This window comes from Eurytemora carolleeae, unplaced genomic scaffold (assembly GCF_000591075.1).
Source record: "Eurytemora carolleeae unplaced genomic scaffold, Eaff_2.0 scaffold383, whole genome shotgun sequence".
NCBI lineage: Eukaryota > Metazoa > Arthropoda > Copepoda > Calanoida > Temoridae > Eurytemora > Eurytemora carolleeae.
The window spans coordinates 316456-331244 of record NW_019396487.1 but is presented as its reverse complement, the minus strand read 5'-3'; the positions used below and the strand labels follow the sequence as shown (position 1 = coordinate 331244).

Genomic DNA, 14789 nt, shown 5'->3' with positions numbered 1-14789 from the left:
ATGACAATAATAATAATAATAATAATAATAATAATAATAATAATGATGATCATACAACCACAATAATGTTTATAACCATAAAAACGAAATAATAAGGTTTTATTATATTCGTTATTCAAATTTAAAATCAAACAATTACAAATTTTAAAATAAACTTCAAAAGAAATCTTCTAAAACTTTTAAAAGTTTTTGTTAGCTGGAGAAAATCTACTTAAAATTCCAGCAAAAATGAACTGTTCCATTATAAAATAAACAGAGCTGAATTTAAAATGGTGGATATCGAGATCAATGCTTTATCCTTTCTCTTTTTGCTAATATCAAGACTAGTTTAGTCTTTAGATTAATTTCTAGAGATTAGAGATGCGCTCTTTAACTTTTAAAAAACTGGTTTTTAATTTGTGGTGTCATTTTAATTGGACTATGATCGATTGAACGAAAGTAAGTTTTTGGATTAATGTTTTTTAAGGATTAATGGTATCCAATTTTAAAGTTTTCAGCTCAGGAAAACTAAATCATTTCCACAGCATAAATCTTTTGCCCCTTTTGAAATTAAAATTAAACATCAAATAAAAAACTTTATGAACAAACATTTTCATTTTTTCTAATATTTTTAAATATGACCTATTACATACTGTTAAACTAAAAATACCTTTTGAACTAGATATTTTTCTATTTTCTGATTATATTTTGCTCGCACAATATTGCTCGAATTTGTTTCATTTTTCTTATTTTGAATTTTCTATTATTTTATCCATATTACCTACTTTACGAAGATTTTTGTTACACACCTCTGACAAGTTTTAAAATTTATCATTTATCTTTTTTGAGAACATTATAATTTGCCCCAAATCAGCAGTATATTAGTAAGGCATAATTATGTTCTCTACACTTCAGGGGGGGGGGGGTAGAGAGAGAGAAATAGTTCTGTTTTTAACATTCTTTTTTTTGATATGTTTTCTAATGTGTATATAAGACGTTTAATGTCTTGCATCATTCTTTGGCAATATTATATATATACTAGCTTGGAAACCCTGCTTTATCTTGAATTTTCCTTATGAAATCCAACCCACTTTACTCAGTATTTTAAAACCAACCTAATAACTTCCCCGCCGTTTTCCCGAGTTCAAAATTTGAGGCGAATCAGTCGAGGGGTTCATGAGTTATGAGCGGACATACAAACAGCTCATAGATACCTGGGTTAGGAAAAGTAGCCAGGTACTTAATGCCCCCCACTGAAGGTAATTATTTGCATAACATCTCCACCAGGAAACTAAGCCTGAACAAAATAGACGTACAAAAAATAGATTGAACTAAGGCACAGATTAGGTAGATAAAGATGCATTATTGACGCTGATCGAGTTGGAGATTTGGGGGTTATTGTATATGTTGTGCACATTATAGTCTGCATATTAAATCTGCACAGTCGGTCAAGACATGGATAGTACTTGGTTTCAGTAATCATAAAAAATACAAATATTTTCTTTCTTTAAGTCTATTGTGCATTTTTACATGAACGTTGCGGTTTTGCACTTCTTCAACCCGACATGTACCAACTTGTACTGAAAAACCAAGATGGTCACGCTTTCAAGTAAAGTCGAGCAGTGTTTTGATAATTATGCCTTTTAAACTTTAGCTATGTACAAGCTCTTTGCACTTTTAAAATGTCTTGACCACAAAACGTAAGAGTGAGCTGGTGTTATAAAACCTTGTTACAGTTCTTCAGTAAAAATTCAAATTCATTCGTTTTCAGAATTATTGTTCATTTCCGTCATTTTATATGTTTTATAATTGAAGGATTGTTCAACCAATGGCCAAGGCGTTGTGACACTTCAAAAAAGATGCTGTCTAAAAAGTTTATAACTAACTTTCAGAGTTGTTTAGATATCAATGTTGTTAGACGCCTGGTACGTGTCAACCCTGTATCTTTATCTCCTTGATCTGTGATCTAAGGTACAACAAGTAAAATTAGGCATGTTACTATTTCAATTGCTGTAAAAGCTAGGCGAGTAATAAATTTTGAATTTGACTTAATGAGAATTCTTAAAAATATTTTTCTCAATCTTAATATTAATGAAATTTTTATATTATGAAAAAAAGAAGAGAACTATTTTAAGACAAAAATTATATTTTTTTTGTATCAACATTACGTTTCATGCTAGACAATCTACAGAATGTATGAAATAGTAGATACATTGCGAAATATAAAGCAGGACTTTTCTTTGCTGCAGGGTCTATATTTATATCTGTATCGTATTATGAGAATTAGGAAATAAAAAAAAATTCAACAAAAATTTTCTAATTATTTTTAACATGAAAATAAAAATTTTCTCCAAATCAATGTTAAAATACAGAAATATTACATGTCTCATATTCGAGGTTGTAGAGTTGGATATTTATGAATAAACTTATGAAAAATAAACTTATGAAAAATAAACTTATGAAAAATGATAAAAATTATTTCAGTCTGTCTTTCTTCACCAAATTATCACTTATTCATAAATTCAATAATCCTACCTAGGACAAGGTTGAGGACCATGACTGCTATGATGTAGCTGAGGAAGGACTTGAAGTGCTCTGGGTTTGCATCCAGGATCCAGCATGTCTCTGNCCTTGAGAATGTAAGGTTTTTCCATAATTCAAAAAGTTAAACCAATCATTTAATTTTCATTTAGAAAAAATGTAAGCCTGGCTTTTAACGACACATTTTGTTTGAAAAATTAAATAGACTGTAATTAATCTTCAAGAGCAAAATAAATCTTAAATATCTAAATCTTAACAATTTTTTCAAAAAAAGGAACCGCTTAAAGGTAAGATGAAAGGGAGTATCTAGGCTAAAGCCTAGAAGTTTATTGCCTCGAGAAACTGTGTCTATAATATATACGAAAACATGGTATTTGAATCAAAGTTTATTTATGGTCAAATCATGTATTCAGCAAATACCGTATGTTCTAAGATATCAAGCAGAGACCTTTTGTTTGACTCATGTTGGGTTGGTTGGCTTTTCCATGTTCATTAAACACTGTGAAATCTGTAAACCAAAGTCTTATTTTTTATTATAATAGAAAGTATTCACAAACACAGTGCTATCTTCCTAATACAAATAAACCAGAAAATTTTCGAAAGCTAATCCATTAGGTTTTTTAATGAAAAATATATTGCAATACCTTGAGTAGTGTTGACAAGATTTTTCTCACCAAGCATATTCCTCCCAACTTTATCATCTGAACCAGGCTCAAACCGACAGCTCACCTAGCTCACACAGATTTTAGAAACAGACAAGAAATATACCAGGCAAATTACCAATGGTTTTAGAAATGGCAAATATGGTAAGAATTTTTTTTTCAAACCGTCCGGCCTGTGAACCGTCCTATAATTTACAATTTCTTAATATTTGAGAAATTTTAAAATAGTTTCAAAAATATGAGTGCTAGAGCAAAAATAAAGAGACCTAAGGTCAATTAATTTCTCTTTTTTTCATAAAAAGTTCAAATGCGACATCCTTCACTGTGTTTTTTTAACATTTATTTTTGAATTCAATTTTTTTAGCAAAATTTTTTAAAGGCATTGAATTGTTTTCTCTGACTGTTGTATATTCGTTTTAGCTGCTCATACATCTGTTTTCTGTTTCTCTCTTTTAGATCTACGCATTCTAATCCCTTGTATCAAAAGGGAAAAATTATTTTTGAGACGTATTTCTGATTTTCTTTCTCCCTAATGTTTGTTTTCCATGCAGAGGTGTCAAATTTCTCTGAAAAATTATGTTAAGGAATGATGATGCAGCTTTTTCATCCAGCTATTGTTCATATTTATTATATATATATTCTTTCAGGTTGGAAAAATAAAAGTCACTGCTAAGTAGGGTTTGAAAATTCTGATGACAAAAGGGATGAGAAAGGTTAGGCAAGGAGTGGATATTTTCGACAAAAGAATTCTTGATTCTTGTTCATCTCAGACATTGCTTCAGAATATGGCCTCATTTACAGCAATCTTTTCCTCTCAGCCGGCAGAGTATAAACCGGTCTCAGTGCATGGTGCACAGACTATCAGGATTCTACTTTCTATGTTTCCATTATTCTTGTTTCTGGCAAGAGGGAAGGGGAAGAGATGCATGGAGACACCTCTCCTTCTCTGCACTATTATTTTCTTTTTTTCCAAGAAAGGATGTACTGATGGGTTTAATTCCACACAGGGTTATGTTTAGCCGCAAGGAACTTGAGCGAGTTGTATTAGAATCTGACTGTTCTGAGCTCCCTTGATGCTTTATAACATAGAACCAGATTCAATCGAAAGAATTAATGCCTTTCCGAAGAGTTTGAATACTTTATAACGGCTAACTAGGCTTGTTATTAAGTAGTATATTTAAAGCTGTTCATGGCAAAATCTAGATCTAGTTAGGTAAAAACCTCCATTCTCCAGGTTAATACAGCGTTAAAAATGAATGCTAATGTTAATTGTAGTTCCGTTTTTTTCTTTTCCATTTGTGTGCAGGGGTGTATACCCCATATACACCCCTGGCTGAAGTTTCTCTAGTTTGTCATTTTCTCTCTCTCACCCTGAATCTCTGAATACTTTTAGAAGCACCTAGCAAGACCTAGTTGTTACTTCTCTGAAAGTTAGATGTGCACATCCTCCACTGTTTAATTAAAGAGATTTATTTAATAATTCAGAGAAATTCTAGTTCTGATTGTACCTTCTGTCTAATAGAGATGGACGCTATTGGTTTTTTTTTCAATTTGTTTGTTCATCAATTGAAAACAACCCATTTGGTTGGTTTTGTTACAGTTCTTCAGTAAAAATTCAAATTCATTCGTTTTCAGAATTATTGTTCATTTCCGTCATTTTATATGTTTTATAATTGAAGGATTGTTCCATTAAATCATTTGTTTATTAATTGATCGTTCGGTCAGAAAAATCATTCGTTCAAGACAATCGTAGTTCAGTAAAAAATTATTTTTCTTCAAAAGTTTGTTAAGAAAATCATTTGTTCAGTAAAAAAATTATCTTTTTTTAAGTTTGTTTGAACAAATCGTTCATTCAGTAAAACAACTTTCGTTTTCCAAAACTTCGTTAAAAACAATCGTTCGTTCAATTCGTTTGAACAGACAATTTAGAAATCGTTCTTTAGCAGTCTGACTGATCAATAAATGCAAACAAAAGATTTTAAACCCTTCGTTTTTGTTTTTTCGTTAATTTTGAAAAACTATCGATCCAATTGGATTAGTATTTAAAGGAATTGAGTCTTTGCCACAAAATCAAATTTTCAAATCCCTATATCTTTTCAAATTTAAACTCTTTGATCAAACATTTATAGTTTGAAATATCTAAGGTCTACGACATTGGGTTGCAAAGATATATTGATAAGAAAATAAGAGTTTGCGGCAAAGACTTAATTCCTTTATAAAACCCTCAAAGCATCTTCAGAAAAATAAGCAACGTTTTAAGTGAAACCTGAGTTAACTTTGGCTTAAAATTGATAGCTCTGATTGTGAAAATATCGGAAAAATATCTTATTTACCTTGAGAATGATTACAACTTTAATTGCAAGATCGAATATCTTATTTACCTTGAGAATGATTACAACTTTAATTGCAAGATCGAATATGTTATTTACCTAGAGAATGATTACAACTTTAATTGCAAAATCGAATATGTTATTTACCTTGAGAATGATTACAACTTTAATTGCAAGATCGAATATGTTATTTACCTTGAGAATGATTACAACTTTAATTGCAAGATCGAATATGTTGACCAGGATAAGGGATTTTTGTCTTTGTCTATGAGAATATCGTTGGTAAGCATCTTCAAGTTTCCTGTCCTAAAATACAATTAAATATCCATTTTAATCTACAGATATTGTCACAGGATTTATATGTGGTCATTCAATCAAGAACGTCTACATGGGCCCTTTTAATCTCTATCTGAGTAACGATGCCAAAAATGTGTTGTTTCTAGCTCTTGGCATTTTCTTTACAACCTTAAAGAATATAGTGTTTATAATTTTAAATCAAAATAAAACATCATTTTAGATTAAACATAGTTTCACAAATGTTTTTATATTTTTTATCTTTCATAAAAATCGAAACTCATTCAGTAGTTAACAAATTTAAAATCATAATTCATAGGTCGATTTTTCAATTTTAAAAATATATTGTCATAGTTATTAGAAGTTGTATCTCAAACTACTAAATGTTTTAAAACATTTAAGATTTTAATGATTTATTCTTTCAATGCAGTTATTTAAATTTGATAACCATTTATGAAATTTGTTTTCACCTTTAAAGCTCTTCAGAGAAGCAAAATCGGAATAAGTTAAAAAATTCAGATTTTTTCTACAATTTTTTTAAAGTTTGTACCCAATATTTAAATTGTACGCTGTCATTTTCATGATTTTGTAAGATAGTGTTTAATACTCTTGTTGTTTTCAGTTGTGGCGAAAAATCAATTTGACCCATTCTATTTAGATCTAATACAAAATACAGGAAATATAGAGTGGCATCTTCTAATACAATTTCTAAATGAAAACATTTGTTTACGTTTCTTGGTACTCTTCTGTAATTCAAGAATACCGCAAGCAGAACATCAATAATAGATAATATAGGACGGTACGTTAGGTATTTTCCCAAGGGCGACTTCCAAAGTATGAATTTCCTAAGTGACAACTTCACCAATGACGGTGAAGGTGGCGAGCACTGCGGCTAGAGCATTCTAGGTTCCGAGGCTAAGAAATTGCAATTTCTGAAGTTGCCACATGGGAAAATGCCTTTTAAAAAGTACCTAACATCTATAGGACTGGTCACTTTTATAATACCTGTAATCCTCCTGAAAAGGTTGGCAGGTAAACCCCCCAGTAGACAAGCCCACGTTGAAATACATTTCCGGCCGGGTCAGCATCCTGCAGTACAGAACGTTTTTGTGACACACAATATATGAAGTGCTGTACACTTTACAGCCGCAGATGAGAAAGTCTCAAAATATCCTAAATTGAATTCCAGGCATGGCAAGGAATAGGCCTATAAGACAGTAGCAAGAGAAGGTTTCAGGATATAATCGATATTCTCATGACTATTTGGTAACACATTGTATCAGTCAGTAATTACTTAACCTACATATTTAAACTAAAGATATGCGCCTGTGTCTGAATTAATTAACTAAAAAGTCTAACTTTATCTTTATCATTTAACTATAAGGTAGAAAGGTATAACCCCATAATCATCTAGTCTTAATGGTTTTATTTGATTTAAAGAATTAAAATAATCTTAATAATTTTCCATATTTATCTTGATGAAAAGCAAGTTTCTGACAGATTGGATAAAGTAGAGATTTGAAAATTGACTTTTTCAAGATTCATGATTCTTTATCTTTAAAGTAGGCTTAGAATTTATCATTGCTGGAATTTTCTTTTAGTAAACTATTCACTCGAATTATATGAATCAAGACTAAATCAGTACAAAATTGTATACTCAAAATTAGAAATTATATATAATCAATGCACTGCACTGCCTGAGGTTGTACATCACCAACTTATACTTTAACTTTTTATATGTTTTTAGATTAAGTTTAAAAAGAGTAATTGTCAAAATACTGCCAGATTTTTGCGTGAAATCATGCACATGCTGTCTGGAGAGAATGATATTGTTTATATTACTAAATTAATAAATAGACCTTCTGCACTATCTTGTATTGATTTTTGCGTGGCACAACAAATACTTTTTTCGGACGAAAAAAAATGAATCTTTCTGTCTTTTTTTGTAAAATGTAACATCATTGCACATTATCTTTATTACAACGGTTTTATGTTGAAGTTTGCTCTTAAAACTTATCCAACCCTTCACGCTTCTTCTTTTAAGTTGGATTTAGTTTTATAACAATGAGATAACAGTAATCTAATGAAAATCTATAAAAGGGTAATAAATATTAGAAATAACAACTGAAGAAAGATAACAAAAACAGTTCTTACAGTTTATGTTTTATGTACACTGTACAATTGTCATGAGTACAGTGTACAGTTGGAAGTATCTAAAAGTATCTTGTATTTATCTGTATTAGAGATAAGCATTGTTTTTGTTTGATGCTAAAAAATTTTGCCTTTTAAATAAAGTCAGAATAAAATGTTAAACTACACAGTGTAATAAAAGTAAACTTAAAGAGCATTATTTAATATAATTAGCAAGGTGGATTCTTGTAGAGAATCTTTGCAGTAAAAAAACCTTAAATGATAAAAACAACCTTAAAAAATGTTTGCCCTTCGTTGATCTATAGTCTATATATCTATATAAATACTAGATCCCGTCTATTTTCATTTTATGATGCATATATGCATGTATATGTACAGGGTGTCCCACGAAACATGACAGGAGCAAGACGACTCAGGAAACATTTTAACCGACTGATGTCAGGTAAAAATTCTGGACTTTATATGTTCGATTTCGTTCAGATTTCAGATTTCAATTTTAAATTGTCGAAATCTGAAAAAAATGTCTTCATATCTCTGGTAATATTGAAAGCACAGGCAGATCACATTTAGGAAATGTTAAGACTGGAAGTATTTTTTAAAATTAACTTTAGAATATCACTTCTGAAATTAGATTTACAATAAATGTCGTAAATAATTTCAAAGATCAATTGCGATAATCAATTGGTCCTGATACTGCCATGTTTCGTGGTATACCCTGTAGGTAAAAATATGTACCTTTGTTGAAGATGACCGACTTAACCGGTTGTAATTGGCAGGGTCAACCTGAAATTTAAAAACCTATATTTGTAAGATTCAAACATTTTTAGTTGCATAGATGAGATGTGAAAATTGGCTTTCTATAATCAACATATAAAAATTACAGAATGTTTAACTCATCTAATAAATAAATCAAATCTGGGTCACTCAGTGGTTTCTCTTAAAAGTTGTATGCAGTTGTTAGAGTCGGCAAATTCTTAATAATGTAGATTTATGAAAAGGAAGAAACGTCAGCAATCTTAAGTTTGAATTCGTTAGAAAGTGAAACATGTTGGAAAAGAAATAATTTTGTATGGGCCGGAGTAAATATATTTAATTTTTCACAAAAACGTTTGCTGTTTATTAACGAAGGAGGTGTGCAGGGCCACCATGAGCCCCTGGAAATGTTTCTATGCCGCAAGAGTTTTAGAGTTACCACAGAGCCTCCTTGCGGGGCTCCGAGCCCTCGCAAAAAAGCTTCATGTCTCACATTCTGGCTCCGTACATCTGTTAATTTTTACTTTGTGATTTAGTTTTATGGCTTGATAAAAAAGATCATCAAATAAGTCTTCATTGTGGAAACCAGAATGTTTTCCAATACTTGTTTTACTTTAAATTTGTCTGATGGTTTTAGTAAATAAAATGTTTGCTATCTAAGATTGGAAGATACATACATATAGTCCTTAAAATTTTGTGTAAGTTTATTGCCAAAAAATAAGCTTACTTTTCTATCTAGTACACTAAAAAATCCACGCTAAAATCAATATCTCTAACTTGAAAGCCACTGTATTATCTTTGAAAAATATAGGTTATCATTGAAAATGTATTTTAGCATGTAAAAAAATAAACCATTAAAACGATTAAAGTTAAGGTGGAAATCTTCATCCAACCCCCACAGCCATCTCATTAAAGACCCCAAGATTTGAAATGAAAACCCATGTTTTTAATCGGAGACATCAGATTTTCATCAAAGACCCACAGATTTTCATTGAGAACGCTGTTCCTCGGACACCATAAGATTTTAATTGGAGACCACTAGAACTCCATTGGAGACTCTTGGTTTTTTTGGAGACCCCAAATTTTCATTGAGACCACTGAATTTTTATTGGAGAATAAAGAACATAAGATTTTTATTGAAGACCATCTTAAACAAATATCCTGGGACTTCAAGAAAAATAAAGGTTGAAGTTGAATCAAAGTTAAATGATCGGGATCCGTACCTTTAGTCGTACTGTTAAGTCTGGCTACAATATTGGAAACCCCACGACTACCCATTTGAAACCCATTTCCCACTGCAGATCATTACAATCCTCCCCTACCCATATCAACAACTATTGTTCTTATAAGAAGGAAACTTTTGTTCTGCAGTAGTCCCCTTTTCACTCTTTTCTAACCCTTTTCTACACCTTACACCTCAACTATAGCTAACGATTAACTACCGTATTGTTTATTTCTCTTGTCGCTTGCGCAACTATCTAAGAATGCCGCACACCACTCACAATTTTCGAAATCCGTTGAAAACGATTTCTAAAAAAAATAAAATATTATAAAATATAAACTATATACAAATGTGGCGAAAGATAATCGATGACTATAGGTTGTAATATCTAAATGATTTGTTTGAAATTAAATTGATTTTTTACGGTCTAACCTCCCTTCCTACAGAGACACCTAATTGCGGCCACGCGTTTCCACAATTAAAAATACAAAAAAATCTTTTAATGTAAATATTTAATTGTAAGTTGTCAATTCGAAACACTTTCACCCATCCCACCGCCGCGCTCCCTTACGCTGAAGACCCTTGCTGCATTATAAACATTGCTTTGTATTCGTGTGTTACATCATGTTGGATCAGTTTTAGATGCGTGTGATTCATCGTTATTGGTGATGTGGATTAATTACCTGCAAAGAATCAAAAGTCTCTTCTTTTCCATTTGTGAATTCAGAACTGATGCCTAAGAATAAAAAAATGATTTTAAAAAATTGTAGTACATTGGGCCTGTAGGAAATTAAACCATATTTTTAAAACAATAAGGTTAAAGCCCTTTTTCCAAGGCCAGCTAATTGAAACAAAATTTGATCGATAACTTTCATAGTTTGGGTGCTAGGGAGGGTTGAAAAAAATGCCAAAATAAGGTAAAAAAAATGTTAAAAGTATTTTTTTATTGAAACAAATATCAAAGTGTGACACATGTTTCTGCATCCATTTTTCAAGGGCTTTTCAAAATATAGTTTTTAGATCTGTAGCTTTAGTCATAAAAAAGTAAAGGGCTATTTTAGATTTTTGTTTTTTTCAAAGACCGGACTTTTTACCGCCCTATACCCTACCCTATGGATATAAAAATTTTTTTTACAAAAATCCTTTAAATTTCCATTTTTTAGAAGTAACAAATATGAGGTGATAGAATATAAGAATTTTACTAGAGATTAGAGTTATTTAGTGATTGTCATGATTAGAAACTTATATGGACTCATAAAGTAGATTGTAAAAGATATACTTAAGACTTAAAACATTTCTTGCACAGAAAGGAAGATATTTTGTGAAATGTTTCTGGAGTAAACTTAGTTTTTTTTTTTGTAATCTTTAATTTAAGCAATAAAAAAATTTGTAAAGATTTACATAAATGATAAAAATTTTCTAGATTTAAAAGAATTACAGAAAAGGTATCGATTAAATCAAAGATTATAAATTTTAAAAGATGAAATCAAATTCAATTCAAATTTTCCTTTGCACATGAATTTTTTTTTAAAGTTTTATAAACCACTTTATTTTAGTCACGATTATTCATTATTTATAATAATTCTGATCTTTGAAAAACCTCTCATGCCACATATGTTAACAAATTTGTAAAAAAATCTTTAAATTCAAGTTAAAACATGAGTTTAAAAACCTCCTCTAACACACATTTTGGTCATAAATGCATAGCGGAGTCTCGTACTCATGTCAAATCTGGGAGGCTATCATGCAGCATAGCGGAGTAAAGCTGCCGGGAGTTCCCACCCTAGTTTTACACAATGAAATACACTGTAGAAAATACCGCCTAGTCTAGCCTTTAATAGATCTCTGTACTCTCTGACCTGTTCTGTAGAACTTGTGTTCAGCAAGACTCCCATCATTGTCTGCCCCTCCATTGGGTGATGAGGTACTTTTGCTCCTCTTTTCACAACAACTATAAAAACATTTTTTACGTTCAACTGATGGTAATGCACGTGAATATCATCATATTCAAAAGGGGGGGGGGCGTTTGTTGCTCAGCCATCCCCCCCTTTGGATCAGTGAAATCTATGGTTTCCAGTGGGGTTGTAGACTTCAGTTCCATTTCCCGTAGCTAGAGATAGGTATCGTTTATATGAACAAACAACAGTTTTGAAAACGAACGAATTTTTTCGTTAACGTCAAAAAACGAACAATGAACGAACGACATTGGTTGTTCAGAGAAATGAAAAAATAACAATCGTTAAATGAACGAAAAGCAAACAAGAACGAACGATTTTAAATCTAAAAAACGATAGTGAACAAAATGAAAAAAACCGCCCATCTCTTCTTGTAGATGTTACGATATCCTATGTAATCTTAGGGAAAATCAAGGTTGTATAATAAGGTTGGTTATTCTTGATGCGCTCCAATGTATTGAAAATGTCGTCTCCTATGATAGATAGATAAAATCTCATATGACGTCACTGATCATAGAGGCGAGAGTGACGTCATATGAGGTTTTTAACTATCTATCTTAGGAGACGACATTTCCCGTACATTAAAGAGCGCATCAAGAGTAACCTGGCTTATTATACAACCTTGGGGAAAAGAGACCCTGATGCGTTTATTTATTCCCTTACTTACCTTACACGAATATCACTGATTCTAACTGAATCAGGTTCATACTTCATCCCTGTTCTCTTCTAGAAAATGAAAATTATATAAATATATTTAACNCCCCTGACGTTTTTTGAAGATAACCTAAAAAGTATTGGTTTGGAGCTGTTAAATTTGTTTGACTTATTAACCCACACATGCTCTCACTTTAGGCTTAAACCGAGGCCTTTATACCTACTGCCTGAATGCCTAATTTTACCTTTACCAGACTAAATCTATATTTAGACCCACTTCCGGTCATTGGATTTCGACAATTTAAAGCTCTTTAGAAAGCCTTGGACAAAATGAAACAGATTGTACCATTTTGTGAGAAAATTTTGCATCGATTTTTGCTCAGATGCCTTTAAAGGGAATTTACACAATTTCAGTTTTCCTTGAATTCACATTTAGTCTTTTTTTAATTTCTCATATTTGAATTTGCCGTGTCGAGAGTTTTTAAAAAAAGTATAATTTATAATATTTCGCGCACTTTCTGTTGTCGCACATGTTTTGCTTAATGACTTGATTGCAATAAATATTTGAAATTTTGCAAATTTGCTAATTTTTTTGCAGATTATTTAAGTAGAGTCCAAGGGTTTTCCAACTGTGTATCAAATGTTTTAGATTTTTGGGTAAAAGAGACGTCAGGGTGAACTAACTGTTAACAAACCGCTTGAAATAAATTTCAGCCCTAGTCACCATAGTTAATGCATATGCATAATGTTTCATGTTGTTATATTGATAACCCTAACATTATGGATTCGGATCAAATCAAAACTATCAAAACTTAAGAAAATTTGCTTTTGTATTTTATTTACAAAACTATGTAAAAAGTAAAAAGAAAGTTTTTTTCTATTAGGAAAAGATGAAATCCCTGTTTTCTTAGAAATGTATCCTAACTTATAACATAAATATACTTGCTTGATGGTTTGAATTAGCAAAAAATGTTGAAAAAAAATGTGTTGCAAAAAATATAAATAAAGATAACCAATTTATAAGATTCAAAATTCAAAAATAATCAATCGCTAAAAAAAGATAAGATAAAAATGAAATTAGTAAAATCTAATTTGCAAAAATATTACCTGCTGTAATAATTTACTTCTTGCTATTCCTTGTCATATTCCCAGGTTGATCTGAAATTATTACATTCCTTGAGATATTGTTACCTTGAACATTTGAATATTTTTCGTCCAATTACCAAATTCAAGTGATTATTCACCTATTTCAAAATTCTCGAATTGCCCCAATTTTTGGTATTATGTTGGACAGCAAAGCTAAAATGACTAAATTTAATACTGTTCCATGCAGGGGCATATTTAGAAATTTGTCCAGGGGGGCTTAAATTTTTTTATCTTTCCAGGGGGGAGCTCAGTACCCGTTGGGGTATGAAAACCCCCTGAAATCAATAGATTTCACTGGTCCAGGGGGGGCTTAACCCCCGTAGCCCCCCCCCTCCTGAATACACCCTGGTTCCATGTGAGCATCAGACTCTAGCAAACTTAGTAGAAAACGCCGAATTTAAGGTAAAGCTAAGTAATAAGCATAATTATAAAACAATTTAAAAATGTTAAAGATAATAAAAAATTTATCAGAAAATTATTTAAACTTTTTGATGCAATCGTTCCAAAAACAGTCTAGTAGCGTTCTTAACAACATTGGAAAATGTTCTATGCAGGGGGGGGCTATAAGAAAGATGTCATTGTTATTAAACATCATTGGAATATGTTCTTTGCAGGGGGGCTACAAGAATGATGTCATTGTTCCAAAACAGTAGCGTTCTTAACAACATTGGAATATGTTGTATGCAGGGGGGCTATAAGAACGATGCCATCGTTCCAAAACAGTAGCGTTCTTAACAACATTGGAATGATCTATTAATTAATGAATCTGGAAAGAGCGGTTATATAATGAATTTTAAAAAACTGATCGAGTCTTTTTTATTCTGATGTCGTAATATTTAATATTTCAAACTATGAGCTGTATTAGATTGAATAGTCTATTATGCATATAGAAAAGTATATCGGAGTTCAAATTTAATGAATTTGAGCCGCGTCTCAAATCCACCAAAAACGGTTTCAATTGAGCGTCGGCTTAAATCTTGAAATTCGGCCTCAGTTTGGATAATTATAAAAGGATAGCATTTGAAAGGATAATGTACGAAAGGATACTATGGGAACTATGAGAGGACAGAACCTGAGTTTGAAATATTAAAACCTACCCCCC

General features: G+C 31.3%; 1 protein-coding gene across 1 annotated transcript; it reads right to left on the bottom strand.

Moving 5' to 3' along the window:
• Positions 1–2948: 2948 nt before the first annotated feature.
• On the bottom strand, positions 2949–13701 carry LOC111704196 (uncharacterized). The gene is made up of 9 exons (XM_023476350.1): positions 13649–13701; positions 12555–12613; positions 11792–11883; positions 10616–10668; positions 8693–8740; positions 6812–6895; positions 5708–5818; positions 3165–3249; positions 2949–3028 (listed from the first exon to the last, which is right to left on the bottom strand). The coding sequence occupies exons 2-9, from the start codon at positions 12599–12601 to the stop codon at positions 2949–2951; spliced, it is 600 nt and encodes a 199-aa protein (XP_023332118.1). The 5' UTR covers positions 12602–12613; positions 13649–13701.
• Between the last annotated feature and the right edge of the window lie 1088 nt (positions 13702–14789).